This window comes from Mobula birostris, chromosome 6, assembly GCF_030028105.1.
Source record: "Mobula birostris isolate sMobBir1 chromosome 6, sMobBir1.hap1, whole genome shotgun sequence".
Taxonomy (NCBI): Eukaryota; Metazoa; Chordata; class Chondrichthyes; order Myliobatiformes; family Myliobatidae; genus Mobula; species Mobula birostris.
Genome location: NC_092375.1, coordinates 188,785,429 through 188,809,877, shown reverse-complemented (window position 1 = coordinate 188,809,877; position 24,449 = coordinate 188,785,429). Strand labels below are relative to the sequence as shown.

At 42.4% G+C, this 24,449-nt stretch overlaps 1 protein-coding gene across 1 annotated transcript in view; it reads left to right on the top strand.

Moving 5' to 3' along the window:
• LOC140199657 (protein mono-ADP-ribosyltransferase PARP14-like) overlaps positions 1-24,449 on the top strand; it is a 94,436-nt gene that overhangs the window by 63,836 nt on the left and 6,151 nt on the right. The window contains 4 exon segments of the mRNA XM_072262102.1: positions 2,184-2,360; positions 9,935-10,141; positions 11,929-12,564; positions 18,616-18,761. Of these exon segments, the coding sequence (XP_072118203.1) occupies positions 2,184-2,360; positions 9,935-10,141; positions 11,929-12,564; positions 18,616-18,761 (1,166 nt within the window).

The following is a 24,449-nucleotide window of genomic DNA, read 5'->3' as shown; positions in this document are numbered from 1 at the left end:
GGCACTGTATACTAAATCAAAGGCAAAGATTTTATGTAAGATTATCAAGAAATGTAATGAGACAGAATCAGTGCTCCTGTAGTTATGGAAGAGATACCAATTGAGCTGCCAAAACAGCTCTGTGCAGGTCAGAAGGCAGAACAACAGAAACAGAAAGCAGAACCACAGAGGCCTAATGCTTGAAATAAAACTTTTTCTAAGACTATTCTCCATGCATTTTTTCCTAATATACTCTTGGACTTTGTTTTTTTAATATTTCAATCTCTAGATCTCGGATGTCCTCAGGCAAGTATTTCATTCTACTGCCCTCAACAAATTTTTCTTGTTATTCATACCAAGTGCAGAATATCAAAGCTATCATATTCCAGGGTGGCTAATGCTCACAGACATGACGATGCTTGCAAAATATTTCAAGGTTCCTTCACTCTACCACGATCTTAGAAGTTTGTCTCTGTTTCCTGATGTACCAACTTCCTCGTTCCTCGATGCTACAAAGATGCGTAATGAACAGAGTCCAAAGGAGGGTATGAGCAGGTTTTTAAAATGAATTGCAGGAAAATCTGCAGGAGGATTTAGAGAAGGAATTCCACACTATTTGCCATGTTGTATGAAGTGGGTGATCATCGTCTTTCCATGACCATGATGGTTCTTGGCAATTTTTCTGCAGAGGTGGTTTGTCATTGCCTTCCTCTGGGAGTGTCTTTAGAAGATGGATGACCCCAGCCATTATGGTTTGTGATGTGCACCAGCTGCTCATATGACCATCTACCATCTACTCCCATGGCATCATGTGGCTCTGGTCAGGGGCTACACCTTGCCCAAGGGTGCTTTGCAGATTAGCGGAGGGAAGGAGCGTCCCACACCTCCTTTGGTAGGGACGTACTGTATCTCCACCCCGCCACCCAACAATGGATGGGTTGATCATGTGCATGGTTGATGAGGTGAAAGAATGCTGAACTTTGAGAACATTACAAAGCTGGAGGGGTGAAGTCATGCAAGAATTTATACAATCAAAAGGTTTAAATCAACACATTGTGGAAGAGGTAGCTTGTGTTGTTTAGCAAGTCAGTGAGCGAAAGGGATGTAAGGTGGCATGAGATATTGTACAGTGCCATAAGTCAAAATGTTTTAAAATTCATGCAGCTTGGGTGGGGGGGGGGGAGGTGGTCGTAGTTCAATTCTGGTGTCCACGGTAAGAAAGTTTGTATGATCTTCCCCTGTGTGTATGTCCTCCCACAGTGCAAAGACGTACCAGTTAGCAGGTTAATTGGTGATTGTAAATTGTCCTGTCATTAGGCTAGGGTTAAATAGATGGGTTGCTGGGTGGTGTGGGTCATTGGGCCAGAAGATCCTGTTCCACGCTTTATCTCTTAAAATATTTTTAAAAATTTAAAGACCTCTATTCAAATAGACACCAGCAGTATTCCAGAAATTCAAGAGTTTCTATCGGTGGGTGGAGGGTGCAGAAGCGAGTGTCATTGCTATTACTAAGGGGAAGGTGTCTGGGAAGCCAACAGGTCTGAAGTAAAGTCACCTGGACCAGATGGTCTACACCCAGGGTTCTAAAAGAGGTGGCTGAGGAGATTGTGGGGGCATTAGTAATGATCTTTGAAGAATCACTAGATTCTAGAATGGTTCCTGAGGACTGAAACTATTGCTGGAACTATTGATAGAGATAGGTTGATAGATTCTTGATTGGTCAGGGCAGGAAGGTATACGGGGGGGGGGGGGGGGAGGCAGAAGATTGAGGCTGAGAGGGAAAATGGATCGGCCATGTTGAAGTGGCAGAGTAGACTCGATGAGCCAAATGGCCTAATTCTGCTCCGATATCTTACGGCATTGTAGACTGGAAATTTGCAAATGTCATTCCACTCTTTGAGAACGGAGGGAGGCAGAAGAAAGGAAATTATAGGCCAGTTAGCCTGTCTTCAATGGTTGGGAACACACACACACACACACACACACACACACACACACACACACACACACACACACACACACTGTTAGAGGTTACAGGGAGATGATAAATCAACAATGATGGAATAGCAGAGCAGACTCAATAGGCCGAATGGCCTAATTCTCCTGTGTCCTATGGTCTAAATATTAGTAGACAGGAAAATTTAATTGTTATTTATGTAATGACTGCAAAAAATAAATGCACTAATTCTTTCTTTAATTCATAGGCTCACAGGCAAACAGTGCAACAATAATAACAAGTGCAGGAAAACTGCGGTGTCAAGCTATAATTCATATGGTTGGACAAACAGATCCAACTAAAATCAAAGCTACAGTTGGTGAAGTTCTGCAGCTATGTGAACAACAGAAATTCTCTTCAGTAGCTTTCCCTGCCGTTGGTACAGGTTGGTATTTCCCGTAATGTTTTTTATTCCCCACTCCTTTTGGAGTTTCCTTACACACTGAGAAGAGCCAAAATATTAATATCCAGACCATGACAGAAACTATACAAGTTGTGTCCTAGTTCCACTACAGTATGTAAGAAGAATTATGCAGTAAGATGTGGGAATGTAATTAGTGGATTATGATCATGGGAAGGCAGTTGGTCTGAAAATGAGCTTGAGATGAAACAGGCAGCAATCGTAGTTTTGGATACTCCAGTTTAGATGAAAGTGCGTACCCTAGTGCTTACTTCCACAATACATGCTACAACTGAAGAACTTGATTTGATAATTTGTGAGAGAGATGCTATAATGTTGCGATTACCAAAATCTGAAGAGAATGGCAAGGTAGGATCTTGATCCTGATGTAATCTCTATGTTTCCACAGTGGGATCATCCACTTCTGCAGTGGTTGGTCTCATACTGCCCATACTCCCAATTCTTATCCTTGTGCTAATCAGATCGATTTGTTACATTTTGACTTTGTGTTGGCGTGGGCTCATCTGACTGACTTGTGTGAGCTTCTCTTTGGATCTGACTCAGGGCTACAAGCAGTTTCTTGTGCCTCAGGTAGCTTCCTTCGTCCTTTCCAAATCAGACTAGTTCAAACCTGTTTAGTTAGGCCCACCAAACAGTGGGCTCAGGCTATTTCAGATCGTAGATCATTCTTTCTACAAGCCTGCCTTTTTTAGATAATGTAATAAAAAGCTTCTTATTTAGAAAATGGTTTCAGGTTTGGTTCTTGTTGAGCCATCCCTAAACAGTTTACAAAATGGTGGCTGCAAGAACAGTCTCACAAAATGGCAACCTTCATTACTTTGACCACATGGCAGGAACAAAAACATTTGCTTTGTCAACTTCTCTTGCCCTTCGCTTATTCCTGTTAGCTAATTCACAGATGTTAATTCTTTCTAGCCAACAGATTCCTGCAGGACACCTCTAGTTACAGATCTGAAGCCTGCATAAGTCCTGTTGACCACTATCCTCTGTCTTCTATAAGACAATAGGACATGGGAGGAGAATTAGTGCCACTTGGCTCTTTGGGTTTGCTCCACCATTAGATCATAGCTGATTTATTATCCCTCTCAACCCCATTTTTCTTCCTTGTCATAACTTTTATCACCCTTACTAATCAAGAACCTATCAATCTCTGCTTTAAATGTACCCAATGACTTGACCCCCACAGCTGTCTGTGGAAATGAATTTCACAGATTCACCACCCAGCGTATCCTTTCTTAGATATGATGCCCAAAACTGTTTGAAATACTGGACTCCAGACGTGTTCTGGCGAATGCCTTGCACAGCCTCAGCATTGCATGCTTGCTTTTCTAAAGAGTGACACAGCAGTGTAGCAGTTAGCACGAAGCTGCTACAGCTTGGGGCAATCCAGAGTTCAGAGTTCAATTCCAGCACTGTCTGTAAGGAGTTCTCCCCGTCAACCATGTGGATATCCTACGGATGCTCCAGTTTCCTCGCACAGTCCATAACGTACCAGTTACTAGGTTAATTGGTCATTGTAAATTGTCCTATGATTAGGGTAGTGTTAAATAGCTGGGTTGCTGAGCAGTTCGCCTCATTGAGCTGGAAGGGCCTCTTCTGCACTGTATCTCTAAATATAGATACAATATTCTAGTTCCCTAGAAATGAATGCTAACATTGCATTTGCTTTCCTTACTACCAGCTTAACTTGCAAATTAACCTTCAGGGAAAATCCTACATGAGGAATCCTACTGAATTTACTTCCCATTTAGAAAGAAGACTACACCTTCTATGGGCATGTGAATTTTGAATGCAAATGGACAGATCACTATGGATCCCATGCATTTTAATCTCCTTGATGAGCCTACCATGAGGGATCTTACTAAACTCCAATATCCAGAGCTCTTCATCAATCACCTTCATCACCTTGAGAATCATAGTCAAGATCTGAAGACATGACTTGCCCCACACAAAGCCATGTTTACAATCCCTAATTAGGCCATTGCTTTTGAAATGTTCAGAATCTTATCCTGAACCTTACATATGCATTCTTTTCCTTCTTGACTAAATTGAACAGCTCTCTTACCTGAGATTCCCTTAGTTTACTGTTCTTTTCCTTCCTTCTCCCTGTGATCACATGGGCTTCTTTTGGGTTCTCCGTTTCCTCCCAAGCAGTCAAGGACCTACAGGTTAGGATTAATAGCTGCAGGCTCACTGTGTTGGTGTTGGAAGCATAGTGCCACTTGCGGGCTGTCCCAGTACATCTTCAGACTGTGTTGGTAGTTGAAACATACAATGCATTTTTTCAAAAGATATTGAGCCCCTGGTTAATAAGAAGAGGAGATGCACAGAACATATAGGCAGTAAAGATGAAATGAGGTATTTGAGAATGACAAATGCAAAAGCACACTTAAGAGGGACACCAGGGCTAAAAGAGAGAATAAAGTTGCTCTGGTAAACAAATTGAAGGAGAATTCCTAGGGTTTCTTCAGTTATATGTAAAACTGAACAATGTTGTAAAAGCAAGCCTGAAGGCTTTGTGTGTCAGTGCAAGGAGCATTCGTAACAAGATGAATGAATTGAAAGTGCAGATAGTTATTAATGAATATGATATAGTTGGGATCACAGAGACATGGCTCCAGGGTGACCAAGGATGGAATCTCAACATTCAGGGATATTCAATATTCAGGAGGGATAGACATGAAAGAAAAGGAGGTGGGGTAGCATTGCTGGTTAGAGAGGAGATTAACGCAATAGAAAGGAGGGACATTAGCAAGGGGGATGTGGAATCGATATGGGTAGAGTTGCATAACACTAAGGGGCAGAAAACGCTGGTGGGAGTTGTGTACAGGCCACCTAACAGTAGTAGTGAGGTTGGGAATGGCATCAAACAGGAAATTAGAAATGCATACAATAAAGGAACAGCAGTTATAATGGGTGACTTCAAACAGCATATAGATTGGGTGAACCAAATTGGTAAGGGTGCTGAGGAAGAGGATTTCTTGGAATGTATGCGGGATGGTTTTTTGAACCAACATGTCGAGGAACCAACTAGAGAGCAGGCCATTCTAGACTGGGTATTGAGCAATGAGGAAGGGTTAATTAGCAATCTTGTCGTGAGAGGCCCCTTGGGTAAGACTGACCATAATATGGTGGAATTCTTCATTAAGATGGAGAGTGACGTAGCTAATTCAGAAACAAAGGTTCTGAACTTAAAGAAGGGTAAATTTGAAGGTAGAAGATGTGAATTAGCTAAGGTAGACTGGCAAATGATACTTAAAGGGTTGACGGTGGATATGCAATGGCAAGCATTTGAAGATCGCATGGATGAACTACAACAGTTGTTCATCCCAGTTTGGCGAAAGAATAAACCAGGGAAGGTAGTGCACCCATGGCTGACAAGGGAAATTAGGGATAGTATCAATTCCAAAGAAGAAACATACAAATTAGCAGAAAAAGCGGTACACCTGAGGACTGGGAGAAATTCAGAGTCCAGCAGAGGAGGACAAAGGACTTAATTAGGAAAGGGAAAAAAGATTATGAGAGAAGACTGGCAGGGAACATAAAAACTGACTGTAAAAGCTTTTATAGATATGTGAAAAGAAAAAGATTGGTTAAGACAAATGTAGGTCCCTTACAGTCAGAAACAGGTGAATTGATCATGGGGAACAAGGACATGGCAGACCAACTGAATAACTACTTTGGTTCTGTCTTCACTAAAGAGGACATAAATAATCTCCCAAAAATAGTAGGGGACCGAGGGTCTAGTGAGATGGAGGAACTGAAGGAAATACATGTTAGTAGGGAAGTGGTGTTAGGTAAATTGAAGGGATTAAAGGCAGATAAATCCCCAGGGCCAGATGGTCTGCATCCCAGAGTGCTTAAGGAAGTAGCCCAAGAAATAGTGGATGCATTAGTGATAATTTTTCAAAACTCTAGATTCTGGACTAGTCCCTGAGGATTGGAGATGAGGAAAAACTTCTTCACACAGAGAGCGGTGAATCTGTGGAATTCTCTGCCACAGGAAACAGTTGAGGCCAGTTCATTGGCTATATTTAAGAGGGAGTTAGATATGGCCCTTGTGGCTAAAGGGATCAGGGGGTATGGAGAGAAGGTAGGTACAGGGTTCTGAGTTGGATGATCAGCTATGATGATACTGAATGGCGGTGCAGGCTTGAAGGGCCGATTGGCCTACTCCTGCACCTATTTTCTATGTTTCTATATGAAAAACAAAAGGATAGCAAGGGACAAAATCGATGCTCGTCAAGATCAGCATGGTTATCTATGCTTGCAGCCAATGAGATGGGGAAGATCTTAATAGATTATTTGCATCTGTATTTACTCAGATGGGCCCAGAGTTTATAGAATTGAGGCGAAGCATCAATGAGCTCATGGACTGTATATGGATTTCAGAAGAGGAGGTGCTTATTGTCTTGAGGAAAATTAGGGTGGATAAAACCCCAGGCACTGATAAGGTGTTCTCTCAGACCTTGTGCAGAAATTGCAGGGGCCCTAGCAAAGCAATTTAAAACTTCCATAGCTATGGGTGATGTGTTGGAAAATTGGAGGATAGAAAATGTTGTTCCACTGTTTAAAAAAAGGCTCCAAGAATCTGCCAGGAAATTATAGGCTGGTGAACCTGACATCAGCAGTGGGAAATTTCTGGGAAGGTATTCAAAGAGACCGGATATATAAGTATTTGGATAGACTGGGACTGACTGAGGATAGTCAACATGGTTGTGTGCATTGTAAGTTGTGTCTAATCTACCTTACAGTTTTTCAAGGAAGTTACCAGGAACGTTCGGAGAGGTAATGTTGCAGCTATATAGGACCCCGGTCAGACCCCACTTGGAGTACTGTGCTCAATTCTGGTCACCTCACTATAGGAAGGACGTAGAAACCATAGAAAAGATGCAGAGGAGATTTACAAGGATGTTGCCTGGATCGGGGAGCATGCCTTATGAGAATAGACTGAGTGAACTCGGCCTTTTCTCCTTGGAGCGACAGAGGATGAGAGGTGACGATAGAGGTGTACAAGATAATGAGAGGCATTGATCGTGTGCATAGTCAGAGGCTTTTCCCCAGGGTTGAACTGGCTAGCACGAGAAGGCATAGTTTTAAGGTGCTTGGAAGTAGGTACAGAGGAGATGTCGGGGATAAGTTTTTTTACGCAGTGTGAGTGCATGGAATGGGCTGCTGGCGGCGGTGGTGGAGGCAAAAACAGTAGGGTCTTTTAAGAGACTCCTGGATGGCTACAGGGAGCTTAGAAAACTAGAGGTCTGTGGGTAAACCCTGGGTAGTTCTAAGGTAAGGACATGTTCAGTACAGCTTTGTGGGCCGTAGGGCCTGTATTGTGCTGTATGCTTTCTATGTTTCTAAAATTGATGCTGTCTACAAGTCCTTTGACAAGGTCCCACATGGGAGATGAGTAAAGCAGGTTCAGTCACTTGGTATTCAGAATGAGGTAGTAATTAAGATTCGACAATAGCTTCATGAGGGGAAATCCAAAGAGTGGTAGTAGATAGTTACCTCTCTGACTGAAGGCCTTTGACTAGTAGTGTGCCGCAGGGATCAGTGCTGAGTCTGTTTTTTGTCATCTATATTAACAATCTGGGTGATAATGTAAACTAATTTGTGGATGACACCAAGTTTGGAGGCATGGGATAGTGAGAAAGGCTATCAAAACTTGCAGTGTGAAAAACGGGCTGAAAATGGCATATTGAATTTAATGCAGACAAGTGTGAGGTATTGCACTTTGGCATGACAAAGCAGGGTAAGACTTGCATGGTGAGCAGTAGGTACCGAGGTGTGCGGTAGAACAAAGGGATCTGGGAACACAGATCCATAATTTCTTGAAAGTGGCCTCAGAGGTAAAGAGGGTTGTAAAGAAAGCTTTTGGCACATTGACCTTCATAAAGTACTGAGTGCAGGAGTTGGGATGTTATGTTCCAGATGTCCTAATCTGAAGTATTGTGCACTGTTTTGTTCACCTATCTCCAGAAAAGATAACAGAGAAAATTTACAAGGCCATTACTGCGAATTGAGAGCCTGAGTTATAGGGGAAGGTTGAATAGGTTAAGATTTTACTCCTTGGAACATAGAAGATTGAGAGGAGATTTGATAAAGGTATACAAATTATGAAGTGTATAGATGGGGTTTTGCACTGAGGTTGGGTGAGACTAGAACCAGAGGTCATGGGTTAAAGGTGAACATTTAGGGGAACACTGGGGGGGATCCTTTTCACTAAGGTTGGTAAGAGTGCACGACGGGCTGCCTGTGGAAGTGATGGTTCTGAGTTTGATTTCAACATTTAACAGAAGTTTGGATATGTATGTGGATGGGAGGGGGGTATGAAGGGTTATTGTCTGGGGCAGGTCAATGGGACTAGACAGATTAATAATTTAACATGGACTAGCTGATCCAAAAGATCTTTCTGTGCTGTAGTTGTCTATGTGAGTGTTCCTAAGTGATAATCATTCAGGCAGCTGAAGATATTAATGTTATAAAGTATGAAATGAACTTTTAATTGTTATCATCCTTTACATTTGAAATATTTAATGTAAAAAAATGGTTAAAATAAAAAATAAAAGAAACATAGAAGAAAAATAATGCAGAAAAAGTAACCTTCAGATTAGTATGTGTGAATGTAATATAAAGTGTTTTAGTTTCATTGGCCATGAACTGATAAGGTTTTAACTTTAAGAAATTATAGAGTCAGATTCTTTGCTGCCAATCAAATGATTTGCCAAGAAAACAAGAAATGGGTTGCCATAATCAGATGAACAGAGAAACTTAACTGCCTATACCTCTGTTAATCACGGCCTCAATATCTCTTGAAAACCAAGGTTTCCTGAAGCTGTTATCTTTACCATTTATTCTGACAGGCACATACAAGTTTTGTACTCTCAAAATTCCACTTTTGAAGGCCTCCCACTTACCAAGTACACCTTTGCCAGAAAAGGGCCTGTCCCAATCCAGTCGCCAGATCCTTCATGATGCCATCAGTATTGGCCTTTATCCAAGTTAGAAATCTCAACCCGTGGACCAGACCTATCTTTTTCTATATTTACTTTGAAACTAATGCCATTGCCTTCATCAGATGCAAAGTATTCCCCTACACAAACATCTGACCTATCTCGTTCCCTAATAGCAGATCAAGTATTGCACACTTTGTTCGCACTTTTACATACTTATTAAGGAGACTTTCCTGAACACATTAACAAACTCTTTCCCATTTAGTCCGTTTAAAATAAGAGAGTACCAGTCAATATGTATAAAGTTAAAATCACCTACTATAGTAACCTGAGATCTCTCTACAAATTTGTTCCTCTAAATCCCTGGACTGTTGGGTGGTCTCCAGTATAGCCCCATTAACGTGATCAGGCCTTTCTTATTCCTCAGTTCCACCCACAACACCTCACTAGATGAGTTCTCCAGTCTTGAAAGGACAAATGGCCTGTTCTGTACAGTTTCTGTGTTTCTGCCTGGCACTTCGGGTTAATCGTGGCTAGTAAACGAAATCACGTGTACATTTAAAATGTTTCTATGCCAATCACCAGGACAAGGAAATGCCAAGCCCTCCCAAGTTGCTGATGCAATGATTGATTCAGTTGTGGAATTTATAAAGAAGAAACCTTCAGCTTCTTTGCGGAAGATTCGCATCGTAATTTTTCAACCTCAAATGTTAAGTGAATTTCACAACAGGATGAAAATGCGTGAAGGATCTAATATTCCAGTTCATGAATCTTTCATTAAAAAAATATCAAGTAAGTATCAGACATTTTAAAAAGAAGAATATATTTTGTACTGGAATGAGTAATGGGATAAATGCTTTTAAAATAGAAAAATAGGATTATTACATAAACTAAAATCAAAGAAAATAAAACAGGTTTGCATCATGCATTTTAAAAGGATGTTGAGATACAAAAGACCTTCAATGATTCAAGATTCAGAGTACATTTATCATCAAAGTATATATGTAGTATAGAACACTGAGATTAGTCTTCCCCCAGACAGCCATGAAACAAAGTAAACCCATTCAAAGAAAAACATAAAAACCCTGACATGTGGGGGGGGGGGGGAACAAATCACTCAAATGTCAAAAAAAGCTAGTGAAAAACACAGAATGTAAATCATCAAACCACACAGTCATCGAAACAGTCCAGGAATATTCAGTTTAGTTCAGTTCAGTGATGTACTATATACAAGATATTGTCAGAGGCATAGTGAAATCTAGTGTATTACCTGTATTAAGGGTACAGAGAATTATGGACTAGTCTGTTTAACATTAAATGTAGGTAAAATAATGGATTCCTGTTAAGAGAGGTTAATGGACAAAACTTTAGAAACAAGAATTCTCAATGTAGAGTTCAAAAGTAAAATCTTGCTTAAAGGGGTAAACAAGGCACCAACAATAGTTATATTGTAGATATATTTTGTCTAAATTTTTAGAACCCTTTGATAAGGTGCTGCTAGAATGCCTAGTGCCCAAGGTCAAGGAATGTAGATTCAGGGATTAAGGAAAATAAAAATTTTCTGTCTGGTGCCACAAGGGAAAGCAAATAGTGGGTGTATTGGGCATTTCTTCAAAGCCTAGAAGATGGCTTGTGACATTTCCTAAAAGCAGTATTGCGATAATTACTGCTTAGAGTTTACATTTGACATTTCAGGCCAAAACCCTCATCAGGACTGGAGAAAATAAGATGAGAAGTCAGAGTAAGAAGGTGGGGGAAGGGGAGGAGGGTTGAAGCAAAGAGCTGGGAAGTCAATTGGTGAAAGAAATAAAGGGCTGGAGAATGGGGGAATCTAATAGGAGAGGACAGAAGGCCATGGAAGAAAGGAAAGGGGGAGGAGCACCAGAGGGAGGTGATAGGCTGGTAAGGAGTTGAGGTGAGAGAGGGAAATGGGAATGATGAAGGGGAGCGTGCATGACTAGAAATTCGAGAAATCAATGTTCATGCCATCAGGTTGGAGGCTAACCAGACGGAATATAAGGTGTTGCTCCTCCAAACTGAGAGTGGCCTCAAGGCAGCAGCAGAGGAGGCCATGGACTGACATGTGGGAATGGGAAGTGGAATTAAAATGGGTGACCACTGGGAAATCCTGTGCTTTTTCTTGCAGATGGAGTGTAGGTGCTCAGCGAGGCAGTCTCGCAACCTACGTTGGATTTCACCGATATACAGTGCCACACTGGGAGCACTGGATACAGTAGATGACCATAACAGACCAGCAGATTCCTTTATTTAAAGTTACCGAGTGTTTTGACGGAGTGAACATAGAGGGATTTCATCCACGATGAGTGTAGATGTTACAATGATTTTCATGCAAATATTGGTGAGAATGTGAAACTAGCTACCAGGTGGTTGAAGCAAACAGCACATTTTAGGAAAGGGAGTAGTAAACAAAGTTGATCAAGTTAAATACAAAAAGAGAGAGGAGGATCAAGTGGAACGTGTGTTGATTGGCAAGTTACACCATGCATCCCGTTTCTATTCTGTGTGTCTGCATACAATGCTTTTATGTAATTTTGTGAATTTTTTTCTGCTAATATCAGATCCATTTACAACAGTTACATCAGTGTTTTGGGGGGAACAGAAGAAAGAAAATGCAGCCTCCTTCATTGAAGAAATAATTGAATTCAGAGATGGGATAGAGACAGCTCATTTTGAGATCTGTGGAAACAATGTGCAAACTATTGAAGATACTATATCCTTCATAGAAAGTATTGTTTCAGGAGAGCAGAGTGAAGAAGTTATTGTTAATGATTTCTTATTTAAATTCTCTGAAAATGAAAATGAAGAATTACATCGTCTTCAGAAAAGTCTTCAAATCTCTTTGGAACTACAACGCAACCAGTCTGGAGCTCAGATAAAAATCTGTGGTATCACAAAGGATGTTCTGAATGCCTTTTCAAAAATTCATGTGATGATTGAGAACGTCAGAAAAGATGAATTTGAAAAAAGAGATGAGGAACTTGTCAATAATTTGGTTGAATGGCAGTTTCAAGCTGGCAGTCAATTCATAGCATTTGACAGTGCGACAAACCTGATACTGGAAAAGGCTTTCACTGAACAAAAGGCTGAAATTGCTTTCACATTTCGCAACCAGCTATGTGTTGTAGATATGAACAAGTGTACTGCAAGGGTCAATGGACGTGAGATGAATTTGAAAAGGATTTCGAAAGCTGAAGGTAAATTTTTCATTGTATTTAATTTGTACCTTTCTTTTCATTCATAGAGTCATAGCGTGCCCAGCTGAGAATGAGACACGTTGGCCCATCTATTTTGTAACAAATTGTTACTCTGCCAAATCCCATCACCTATATCTGGACCGTAGCCCTCCATACTCCTCCCATCCATGTACTTTTCCAAAGTTCAGAGTAACTTTCATTATCAGAATACAAATGTCATCACATACAACCCTGAGATTCTTTTATTCCTGCGGGCATACTCAGCAAACCTGTAGAACAGTAACTATAACAGAATCAATGAAAGATCAACCAGAGTGCAGAAGACAACAAACTGCAGATGCAAATATAAATAAATAGCAACAAATAACGAGAACTTGAAATAACATCTCCTAAAAGTGAGATCATTGGTTGTGGGAGCATCTCAATGGATGGGCCAGTGAGTGTAGTTCTCCCCTTTTGTTCAAGAGCCTGATGGCTGAGGGGTACTCAGAGAGTGGTAGCAGTGTGGAACGAGCTTCCAGCAGAAGTGGTAGAGGCAGGTTCCATATTGTCATTTAAGGTAAAATTGGATAGTTATATGGACAGGAAAAGAATGGAGGGTTATAGGCTGAGTGCAGGTCGGTGGGACTAGGTGAGAGTAAGCATTCGGCATGGACTAGAAGGACCAAGATGGCCTGTTTCCGTGCTGTAATTGTTATATGGTTATATGGGTAGTAAATGTTCTTGAACCTGGTGGTGTGAGTCCTGAGCTCTTGTACCTTCTTCCTGATGGCAATAGTGCGAAAAGAGCAGGGCTTTGGTGGTGAGGATCTCTGATAGATTCTGCTTTCCTACGACAGCGTTTCATGTCGTATTCTTAATTGTTGCAATAAAATCTATATCCACCACTTCCACTAGCAGCTTATTCCATGCTCACATTGCCTTTAAGTGAAGAGGTTTCCCTTAAATATTTCAACTTTCACCCTTAACCTATTACCTCTATCCTAATCTCACCCAACCTGTGTTAAAAGCCTGCCAGAGTTTACCCTATCTATCCTCCTCATTATGTGGCAGGGAGGAGATATGTCTCTACCAAAGAAGGTGTTAGACACTCCTTCCCTCCACCACCCTGCAACTCACCCTTAGGCAAGGTGTAGCACATGCTTAGCTTCCCTCCCCCCAATCAGGGTCACGTGAAGCCATGTGAGCAGGTGGTGGATGGTCGTAGAGCCCCTGATGCATATCACGTCCTGGATTTGCAACCACAGACGCCAGGCAATCTCTGAAGAACATTGAATATGGCTGGGGTCATTCATCTTGTAAAGACACTGCCCCGAAGAAGGCAATGGCAAACCACTTCTGTAGGGAAAAAATTGCCAAGAACAATTATGATTATGAAAAGACCATGATTGCCTTTGTCATACAACAATGCACATAGGTGACAAACTTAACATGAACCCCTACCATCCATGTACCGATCCAAACTTCTCTTAAACGTTGAAAAATCGAGCTTGCACACAGCAGTTGTGCTGGTAGCTCATTCTGCACACTCACGACCCTCTGACTGAAGAAGTTTCTCCTCATTTTCCCCTTAAACTTTTCACCTTTCATCCTTAACCCATGACCTCTGGTTATAGTCCCACCCAACCTCAGTAGAAAAAGCCTGCTTGCATTCACCCTATTTGTACCTCTCATAATTATGTTGAGCTCTTTCAAATCTCCTCTCAATCTTCTACATGCTGAGGAATATAGTCCTAACCTATTCAATCTTTCCTCCATACCCAGAAACACCCTTATATATTTTCTCTGTATTCTTTCAACCCTGTTTACAACTTTCCTGTTGGTAGGTGATCAAAACTGCACACAGTACCCCAAATTTGGCCTCACCAATGTCTTGTGCAACTTCAACATAACATCCCAACTCCTGTACTCAATGCTCAAAAAAAATCAGCCGAAGAAATATTAATGGGGGCCAAGGAGATGGCAGATGAACTAAATGAGTATCTTGCATCAGTCTTCACTGTGGAGACACGAGCAGTGTGCCAGGTATTGTAGGGTGCAAAGGAAGAAAGTGAGTGTAGGGAGAAGGGAGAAGGTGCTCAACATGCTGAAAGACCTAAGGGTACACAAGTCACCCAGACCAGATGAACTGCACCCTAGGGTTCTGAAAAAGTTTGCAGTGGAGATTGTGGAGGCATTAGTAATGATCTTTCAAGAATGACTGGACTCTGGCGTGATTCTGAAGGACTGGCAAAATGTTCTTTAAGAAAGGAGGGATGCAGCATATGGGAAATTATAGACCAGATAGCCTGACCTCAGTGTTTGGGAAGATGTTGGAGTCAGTTGTTATGGATGAGGTTATGGAGTACTTGGTGACACAGGACAAGATAGTACAAAGTCAGCATGGTTTCCTTCAGGGAAAATCTGCCTGACAAACCTGTTGGAATTGTTTGAGGAGATTACAAGTAGGATAGATAAAGGGGATGCAGTAGATGTTGTATATTTGGACTTTCAGAAGGCTTTTGACAAGGCGCCACACGAGTCTTCTTGCCAAGTTAAGAGCCTGCACTATTACTGGAAAGTCACTAGCATAGTTGGAGAATTGGCTGGTTGGTAGGAGGCAGCGAGTGGGAATGATTTCTGGTTGGCTGCCAGTGACTAGTGGTGTTCCGCAGGGATCGATGTTGGGACTGCTTTTTTATGCTGTACATCAATGATTTAGTGATGGAATAGGTGGCTTTGATGCCAAGTTTGCAGATGATACAAAGATTAGTGGAGGGGCTGGTAGAGTTGAGGAAACAGGAAGGTTGCAGAAGGACTTAGATTTGGACAATAGGCAGGAAAGTGGCAAATGAAATACAATCAACACACATCAAAGTTGTTGGTGAACGCAGCAGGCCAGGCAGCATCTGTAGGAAGAGGTGCAGTCGACGTTTCAGGCCGAAACCCTTCGTCAGGACTAACTGAAGGAAGAGTGAGTAAGGGATTTGAAAGTTGGAGGGGGAGAGGGAGATCCAAAATGATAGAAGAAGACAGGAGGGGGAGGGATGGAGCCAAGAGCTGGACAGGTGATAGGCAAAAGGGATATGAGAGGATCATGGGACAGGAGGTCCGGGAAGAAAGACGGGGGGGGGTGACCCAGAGGATGGGCAAGAGGTATATTCAGAGGGACAGAGGGAGAAAAAGGAGAGTGAGAGAAAGAATGTGTGCATAAAAATAAGTAACAGATGGGGTACGAGGGGGAGGTGGGGCCTTAACGGAAGTTAGAGAAGTCGATGTTCATGCCATCAGGTTGGAGGCTACCCAGACGGAATATAAGGTGTTGTTCCTCCAACCTGAGTGTGGCTTCATCTTTACAGTAGAGGAGGCCGTGGATAGACATGTCAGAATGGGAATGGGAAGTGGAATTAAACATCGACTTCTCTAACTTCCGCTAAGGCCCCACCTCCCCCTCGTACCCCATCTGTTACTTATTTTTATGCACACATTCTTTCTCTCACTCTCTTTTTTCTCCCTCTGTCCCTCTGAATATACCCCTTGCCCAACCTCTGGGTCGCCCCCCCCCCGTCTTTCTTCCCAGACCTCCTGTCCCATGATCCTCTTGTATCCCTTTTGCCTATCACCTGTCCAGCTCTTGGCTCCATCCCTCCCCCTCCTGTCTTCTCCTATCATTTTGGATCTCCCCCTCCCCCTCCAACTTTCAAATCCCTTACTCACTCTTCCTTCAGTTAGTCCTGACGAAGGATCTCGGCCTGAAACGTCGACTGCACCTCTTCCTACAGATGCTGCCTGGCCTGCTGCGTTCACCAGCAACTTTGATGTGTGTTGCATGAAGTTCCTGCATCTGCAGAATTCCTGTTGTTTGCGAAATGAAATACAATGTTGGAAAATGCATGGTCATGTACTTTGGTGGAAGAAATAAATGTGCAGACCCTTTTCTAAATGGGGAGAAAATCCAGAGATGCAAAGGGACTTGGGAGTCCTTTTGCCGAACACCCTAAAGGTTAACTTGCAGGTTGAGTCAGTGGTGAGGAAGGAAAATGCAATGTTAGCATTAATTTCAAGAGATCTAGAATACAAGAGCAGGGATATGATGCTGACGAGGCCTCACATTGAGTATTGTGAACAATTTTGGGCTCCTTATCTTAGAAAAGATGTGTTGGCATTGAAGACGGTCCAGAGTAGGTTCATAAGAATGATTCTGGGAATAAAAGGATTATCATATGAGGAATGTTTAATGGCTCTGGGCCTAGACTCACTGAAATTTAGAAGGGTGACGGGAGATCTCATTGAAACCTTTCAAATGTTGAAAGGCCTAGACATAGTAGATGTGGAAAGGATGTCACCATGGTGGGGGAGTCTAGGACAAGAGGGCACTGCCTCAGGATAGAGGGGCATCCATTTAAAACAGAGATGCAGAGAAAATTGTTCAGGCAGAGGGTGGTACATTTGTGGCAGTTATTACCACAGGCAGCTGTGGAGGCCAGGTCATTGGATGTACTTAAGGCAGAGATTGATAGGTTCTTGATTGGCCATGGCAACAAAGGTTATGGGGAGGAAGTCAGAGAGTGGGGGAGAAAAGGGCCAGTCATGATTGAATGGTGGAGCAGACTCGATTTTCCAGATGGTCTAATTCTGCTCTGATGTTTTATGGTCTAATGCTCTGATTTACGAAGGCCAATATGCCCAAAGCTCTCTTTACAACCTTACCTACCTGTGATTCAGTTTCTGTATCCCTAGATCCATTTTTCCTACCACCCTCCTCATTCTTCTCACCATTCATTGGTTTGCCCTGCCAAATGCAACACATTTGTCTGGATTTAAATCCCACCTGCCATTCTTCCAGCTGTTCTGAATCATGTGGAAGAAACCATGCATCAGTCATGTCTGTGTATTTCCTCTGTCTCTGGATGTTGTTCCATTTATTTCAATGGAATTAACTTCGGATGTAGAATACAACATTCTAATATAATTATGGCATATTTAGCAATACTCATGTGGGGTAACTTTCAGTGACAGTTCCTGGATTGTGAAATATTTTGTGCAGATTGTTAGACCTGATGAGTTCTTCAAGGAGTAATGACTCAAAAAGGCAGCATCCATCATTAAGGACCCCCATCACCCAGGACATGCCCTCTTCTTGCTACTACCATCAGGGAAGAGGTACAGAAGCCTGAAGGCACACCCTCAATGATTCAGGAACAGCTTCTTCCCTCTGCTGTCTGATTTCTGAATGGACATTTAACCCATGAACACTACCTCACTTTTTTTCCCCCTTTTTGCACAAATTTAACTTATATTTTTTCCTGTAATTTAGTTTTTATTATGTATTGTACTGTACTGCTGCCACACAAATGGAAAGAGAAAGAAGTGGAAATTATCCTTGGTCTAAAATGTTTATCACTGATCATCTAAAACCTACATTTGACTAACAACCTCTTCTCTCTACCACCTTCGGCCAATATATACAGAAACCTTAGATCCCACACCACATGGTTCAGGCACAGTTATTACCCTACATCAATCAGGCTCCTGAACCATTGTGGATAACTTCATTAAGCATTACTCTGAACTGATTCTATGACCTACAAACTGTCTTTTAAACAACTCGTGCTTTCAGTATTATTTTATTTGATCAATTTATCTTTTTTGCACTCTTTTTCGTATAGTTTTTCATAAAATTTTATTCTATTATTTTCCTGTAAGTGCCTACAAGAAAATGAATCTCAGGCTCTTGAACCAAAGAGGATAACTTCTCTCAACTTCATTGAAATGTTCCCACAACCATTGGACTCACTTTCAAGGACGCTTCATCTCATGTTCTCGATATTTATTGTGTATTTATTTATTATTATTTCTTTGTTTTTGTATTTGCATTTCTCCTCTTCCACATTCGGGTTGTACATCCTAATTGGACAGTCTTTCATTGATTCTGTTATGATTATTATTTTACAGATTTATTAAGTCTGCAAGAAAATGAATCCCGACTGTGTACAGTAACATATATGTATGTTGATAGTACATTAACTTTGAGCAAAGGTAATAATAATGATTTATTTGATATATCTGCAGGAACACTAGCTGATAGCCTACCAACACATTGGGATGACATGCAAAATCTACAAAGTAAATCTGTGGAGCTACAAAGGAATTCCAAAGAATATCAGGATGTAGCACTATCATTCAAAGCAACTGTTGCGCAGCGTCAGATTGTAAAGGTATGTCAAATTAATTATCATGAGCCAATTTGTACTTCATAACCTTGTAACTTAACAAGGAGAGATCTAATATGTTTTCAGCATATCAAATCGTTTGGACTTGGGTCTGAGAATGAGAAACAACCCAAGGCTTGCCTGATTTAAGCACCAAGCCAGATTGAAAAGGTCAGTGTGTTGGGGCTGGAGGTGAGGAATGAGCTTGTGTTCAGCTCACTACTCCACCAGGTTTACTCATCTCTGTGCTGAGCTGAGGCTGTGGCCTGAAACTGACCAACTCCTAGATAGGCTGTGACTGGCTTCATGGCTGTGGAATCACTTTAGTGAACTTCAATTCTGGGATTATTTGCTTACCTTTATTATTGACACAATTTGTTTTTTTTTTCTGCAGAATGGGTGTTTGATGGTCTTTTGTTTAACGGGTTCCATTGGGTTTCTTTGATTGTGGCTGCCTGTCCCAATAGAGTTATAGAAAGGCACAGTACAGAAACAGGCCCTTCAACCCCCCCTCCCCCCAAAACAATTTAAACTGCCTACTCCCATTGACCTTGCACCAGGAACATAACCCGCCATACCCCTACCATCCATGTACCTATCCAAACTTTGCTTAAACTTTGAAATTGAGCTCACATGCACTACTTGTGCTGGCAACTCATACCACACTCTCACAACCTTCTGAGAGAAGAAGTTTCCTCTCATTTTCCCCTTAAACTGTTCACCTTTTACCCTTAACCCATGACCTCTAATTGTAGCTCCACCCAACCTCAGTGGAAAAAGTCTGCTTGCATTTAACCTATCTATACCTCTCATAATATTGTATACCTCGATCAAATCTCCCCTCAATCTTCTGTGTTCCAAGGGATAAAGTCCACACCGATTCAATCTTTCCTTATAACTCAGGTCCTGTCAACATCCTTGCAAATTTTCTCTGTACTCTTTCAACCTTATTTACATCTTTCTTGCAGGTATTTAACCAAAACTGCACACAATACTCCAAATTAGGCCTCACCAACGTCTTATGCAACTTCAACATAGCATATTAATAATAAGTACTTTATTGATTCCAAATGGAAAATTATTTTGTTACAGTAGCAACATTTAAAATGCAGCAATAATAAATAATGAATATAATATTAACTAATAATAAAGTACAGAATAATAATATACACAATAATTTACCAATGTGCAATAATAATGAACAAAATAACAAAGCAGAGACTATTGTACAATGATGTGTGTTCTCCTGTCACACAGTGATTGACTGTTGTATGTGCTTACTGCATATGGTAGGAAAGATTTTCTGTAACGATCCTTGTGACAGCAGAGCTGAATCAGTCTGTTCGAAAGAGTGCTCTGCTACTTGTTCAGTAGGTCATGGAGAGAATCTGTCTGATTGTCCATGACGGATAACAGTTAGTTTAGTGACCTCCTCTCCATCACTAACTCAGAAGAGTTCAAGTTGTAGCCAAGGATGGATCGAGCCATTTTTTATGAGTTTATTTAGTCTTTTTGCATCACCAGCACTGATGCAGCTCCCCCAACATAAAGCAGCAAAGAAAGACTGCACTCGCTACAACAAACTGGTAAAAGATCTCCAACATCCTGCTGCACACATTGAAAACAGAGTCTGCTCATCCCCTTCTTGTAAACAGTCTTGGTGATGGTTTTCCAGTTTTCCAGTCAAGTCTGTTGTCAAGGTGAACACCCAAGTATTTGTACTCCTCCAGTACCGCAATAACTTCTCCCAGAATAGATACAGGACTCGTCACAGTCTTCTTCGTCCTAAAATCAATCACCATCTCCCTGGTTTTGGCCACAATCAGGAGCAGGAGATTCCTCCCGCTCCACTCCACAAACTTGTCCACCAGTCCCCTGTACTCCAACTCCTGCTCATCTCTGATATACCCAACCACCGCAGAGTCAACAGAGAACTTCTGCAAGTGACAAGACTCAGATTTGTATTGAAAGTCTGAGGTGTACATTGTGGAGACAGGACAGTCCCTGGTGGTACTCCAGTGCCACTCACCACCATCTCAGACGGAGAACTACCCAGCCGTACAAACTGGGGTCTATCTGTCAGTTTGTCAATAATCCAGGAGATAGTGGATTTGTCAGTGCCCATCCTTTGCAGCTTCACTTCTTGCTCAGAAGAAATAGCTGGATTGTATTGAAGGCACAAGAGAAATCAAAAAAGTGATTCTCACAATGCCACCAGCATCATCCAGGTGGGAGTGAGCTCAGTACAAGAGGTAGATGATGGCATCATCACTCCCACATGAGGTTGGCAGGCAAATTGCAGAGGGTCCAATGAAGATCTCATCTGCGGTCTATGGTAAGTCAGGACCAGCCTCTTCAGTACCTTCATTACATGACATGTGAGGGCAATTGGTCTGTAGTCAGTAAGTCCAGATGAAGTCACCTTCTTGGGTACAGGACCCAAGCAGTAAGTCTTTCATAGCACCATATCTTTTCCTGACTCAGACTCAGATTGTAAAGATGCTGCAAAATACCAGACACCTGGCTCACACAGGCCTCCAGTACCCTGGGCTGATACCGTCGGGTCCAGCAGCCTTGCCTTGATGTAGTCTCTCCAGCTGTCTCTTACCCTGACCTGCAGTCGGTCAGGTGGGGGAGGGCGGTCATCCCCATGGAGGCAGGAGACTCCAGAGTTGGGTTTGGAACACAAGTACTCACCAGAAGGGAGGGAGGCATGGAGGGAGAAGGCTTCGGGGGCAGGGAGGGTGTGTGGTTTGGGCAAGTGGGGGAGGGGACAGCAGGAGGTCCCAGTAAAATCGCCAATAACGGCCACAAAAGCATTGGGATATTGAGTTTGTATTCTAGCAATGGTCGGAAGAATAGCATCACACGCTACATTTACGTCTGTTGATGGTTGAATGTAAACAACAACTAAAATGGCAGTTGAGAATTCCTGAGGCAAATAATATGGTCGTATCCCAACAGCTAAGAGCTCGAAGTCCAGTCTACATAAACGTTCCTTTACAGTAACATGTCCATGATTACACCACCTTTCATTCACAAACACTAAAATCCCTCTTCCCTTCTTACTGCTGAGTGTAACATCTCTGTCCACTCGGACAGTCTTTAAGCCGGGTATGGTAGCACAATGGTCCGGAAAATGTGCATGTAGTCAGGTCTCAGTTGAGCACAAAACTCTGCACTCCCAGTATTCCCTCTGGGTCTTAATCAGTGCACCAGGTTCCACCATCTTATTTCCCAAGGACCTCACATTTCTCATGGTGATCACGGGGATAGGTTTATATTTCCTCCTCAGCCTTAACCTCCTCTCCGGCCCTGCAGCCTCGGCATAACCTCCTAAGCTCCTGTGAGATCTCAGACCACACTCTGGGCACTGGCATCGGTTTGCATAGCTCAATCAGCTGGTCTCTGGAATAAACACAACCTTCACTCAACCTTCCCTCTAAATGAAAGGTTCCCATCACTAATGGTCACTAACATCTTATACAACTTCAGCATCTCATCTTTTCTACTCAGTACATTGATAAATGAAGGCCAATGCCAAAGGCTTTCTTGACAACCCTAACTACCTGTGACACCACGTCAATGAATTATGGACCTGTATTCCCAGATCCCTTTGTCCTACTGTTCACTATATAAGACCTACCCTGGTTGGACCAACCAAAGTGCAATGTCTCACACTTGTCTGCACTAAATTCCATCTGCCATTTTTCAGCCTATTTTCCCAGCTGATCCAGATCTTCTGCTGTCCACTACACTCACGATCTTGGTGTCATCTACAAATTTGCTGGTCCAGTTAACCACACCATCATCCAGATCATTGATACAGATGACAAACAACAGTGGACCCAGCACCGATCCCTGCAGCACTCCACTAGTCACAGACCTCCAGTCAGTGCGGCAACCATCTACTACCAGTCTCTGGCTTCTCCCACAAAGCCAATGTCTAATCCAATTTACTACCTAATCTTGAACACCGAGCAACTGAACCTTTTTGACCAACTTCCCATGTGGGACCTTATTAAATACCTTTTTAAAGTCCATGTCGACAACTTCCACTGCCTTGCCTTCATCCATTTTCGTGGTAACTTCTAAAAACTTTAAGATTGTTAAGACATGACCTAGCGTGGACAAAGGTACATTGTTTCCCAGTTGCCCTTCACTGCCTAATTTTTTATAGTGTTCATACTTACCAGAGTGTGTGTATATCAGGACCTCACTCACTATTAGATATGATGCCTGTTGTTTTCTTGTCTCAGTTCTGTGAAATCTTTGGTAGTATCCATACTTTGTTACAGTATAGTGATCATTTATCTTAGTTGGACATGTACTAGCTACAGTCCTCTACATTATCAAATCAGGTTTAATTATCATTCAAACCGTACACGGATACAGTCAAAATGAGACAGCTTTCCTCTGGGGCCAAGGTGCATAGTATACATTCAAAATAGTGAGAGAAGAGAAAACACAAATTGTTGCACAAGAAAACGCATGTATACTCTGTGACGAGAATACACATAGATAAGATGTTAGCTGTCCTGTGTGATCAGCAGTTGGTCTGCCACCTGTCTTCAAGAGAGAGATGAGGAACACAATGAAACAGCATCTGGAGATGTGTAATGAAGGGACGGGAGAGAGAGAGCTGTCTGGAGCGGCTCCCCCTTTGAACCCTGAACTGTTTGAAGTGATGGACAGGCGATACCCCAGCAGGGGGATAAAAAAGGACCGGTTCGCTAAGGCACACACACACACGACACCCGAGGTAACGAGACCCTGGAAGCGGTGCGCCTCTCACGAGTCGGTGGGAAGTACCGGACAACGCACGGGGTGGAAAGGTACGATCAGCGGGAACCCAGTGTGTGTCCGCCCTTGCTTGGGTGCCGGGTTCACTGCAGAGGATCGACCGCATCTGGAGGAGGGGTCACAGTCAGTGACCTCAGGTGACATCACCAAGGACCTGCCCAAAAGCTGCTTGTGAGCCATATCGCCGATCTGTGAGTGGAAGCCGTGTCTGAATGATCAGTCGTTCCCGTTCTCTCTCTCCCTCCCCCCACGTTGTCCATCGCCACGGCAACGATTACTGCGAACTGAACTACTAAATTGGACTGAACTTTGTGTCACTTTGAAATTGGTCATTTATCCCTAGACAACGATAGAGCTTGATTGATGCTGTTATCTTAATTCTGTGCACATGTGTGTTTATTATTGCTGACTGTTGCATTTATTATCCTTTCGATTACTGTGTTGCTTGTTTCTTTAATAAAACTTTCTTAGTACTAGTAATCCAGACTCCAACTGAGTGATCCATTTCTGCTGGTTTGGCAACCCAGTTACGGGGTACGTAACATAAGTGGGTTCTCGTCCGCGATTTTGAACGCTAAATTTGGGACGGAGTAAATTGGTTGGGTTAAAATTCCCGAAAGAAAGAAAAGACAAACAGCAGAAATGGAGGCTGAGGAATTTATAAAGGCGCCGACCTTGGAGGCACTAGAGGATGCCAGGAAATCGGAATTGGTAGCTGTGGCCAAACGGTTGAATCTTGCTAAGGTGAAGTCGACAATGAGGAGAGAGGAGATACACAGAGCTATCGTAGAGCACTATGTATCTAAGGGTGTGTTTCCCCAAGGCGAGCTGGGAGTGTTGTCTATTGAAAAACCTGCTGGAGACGCGGTACAGGTACAGCTTGAAAAACTG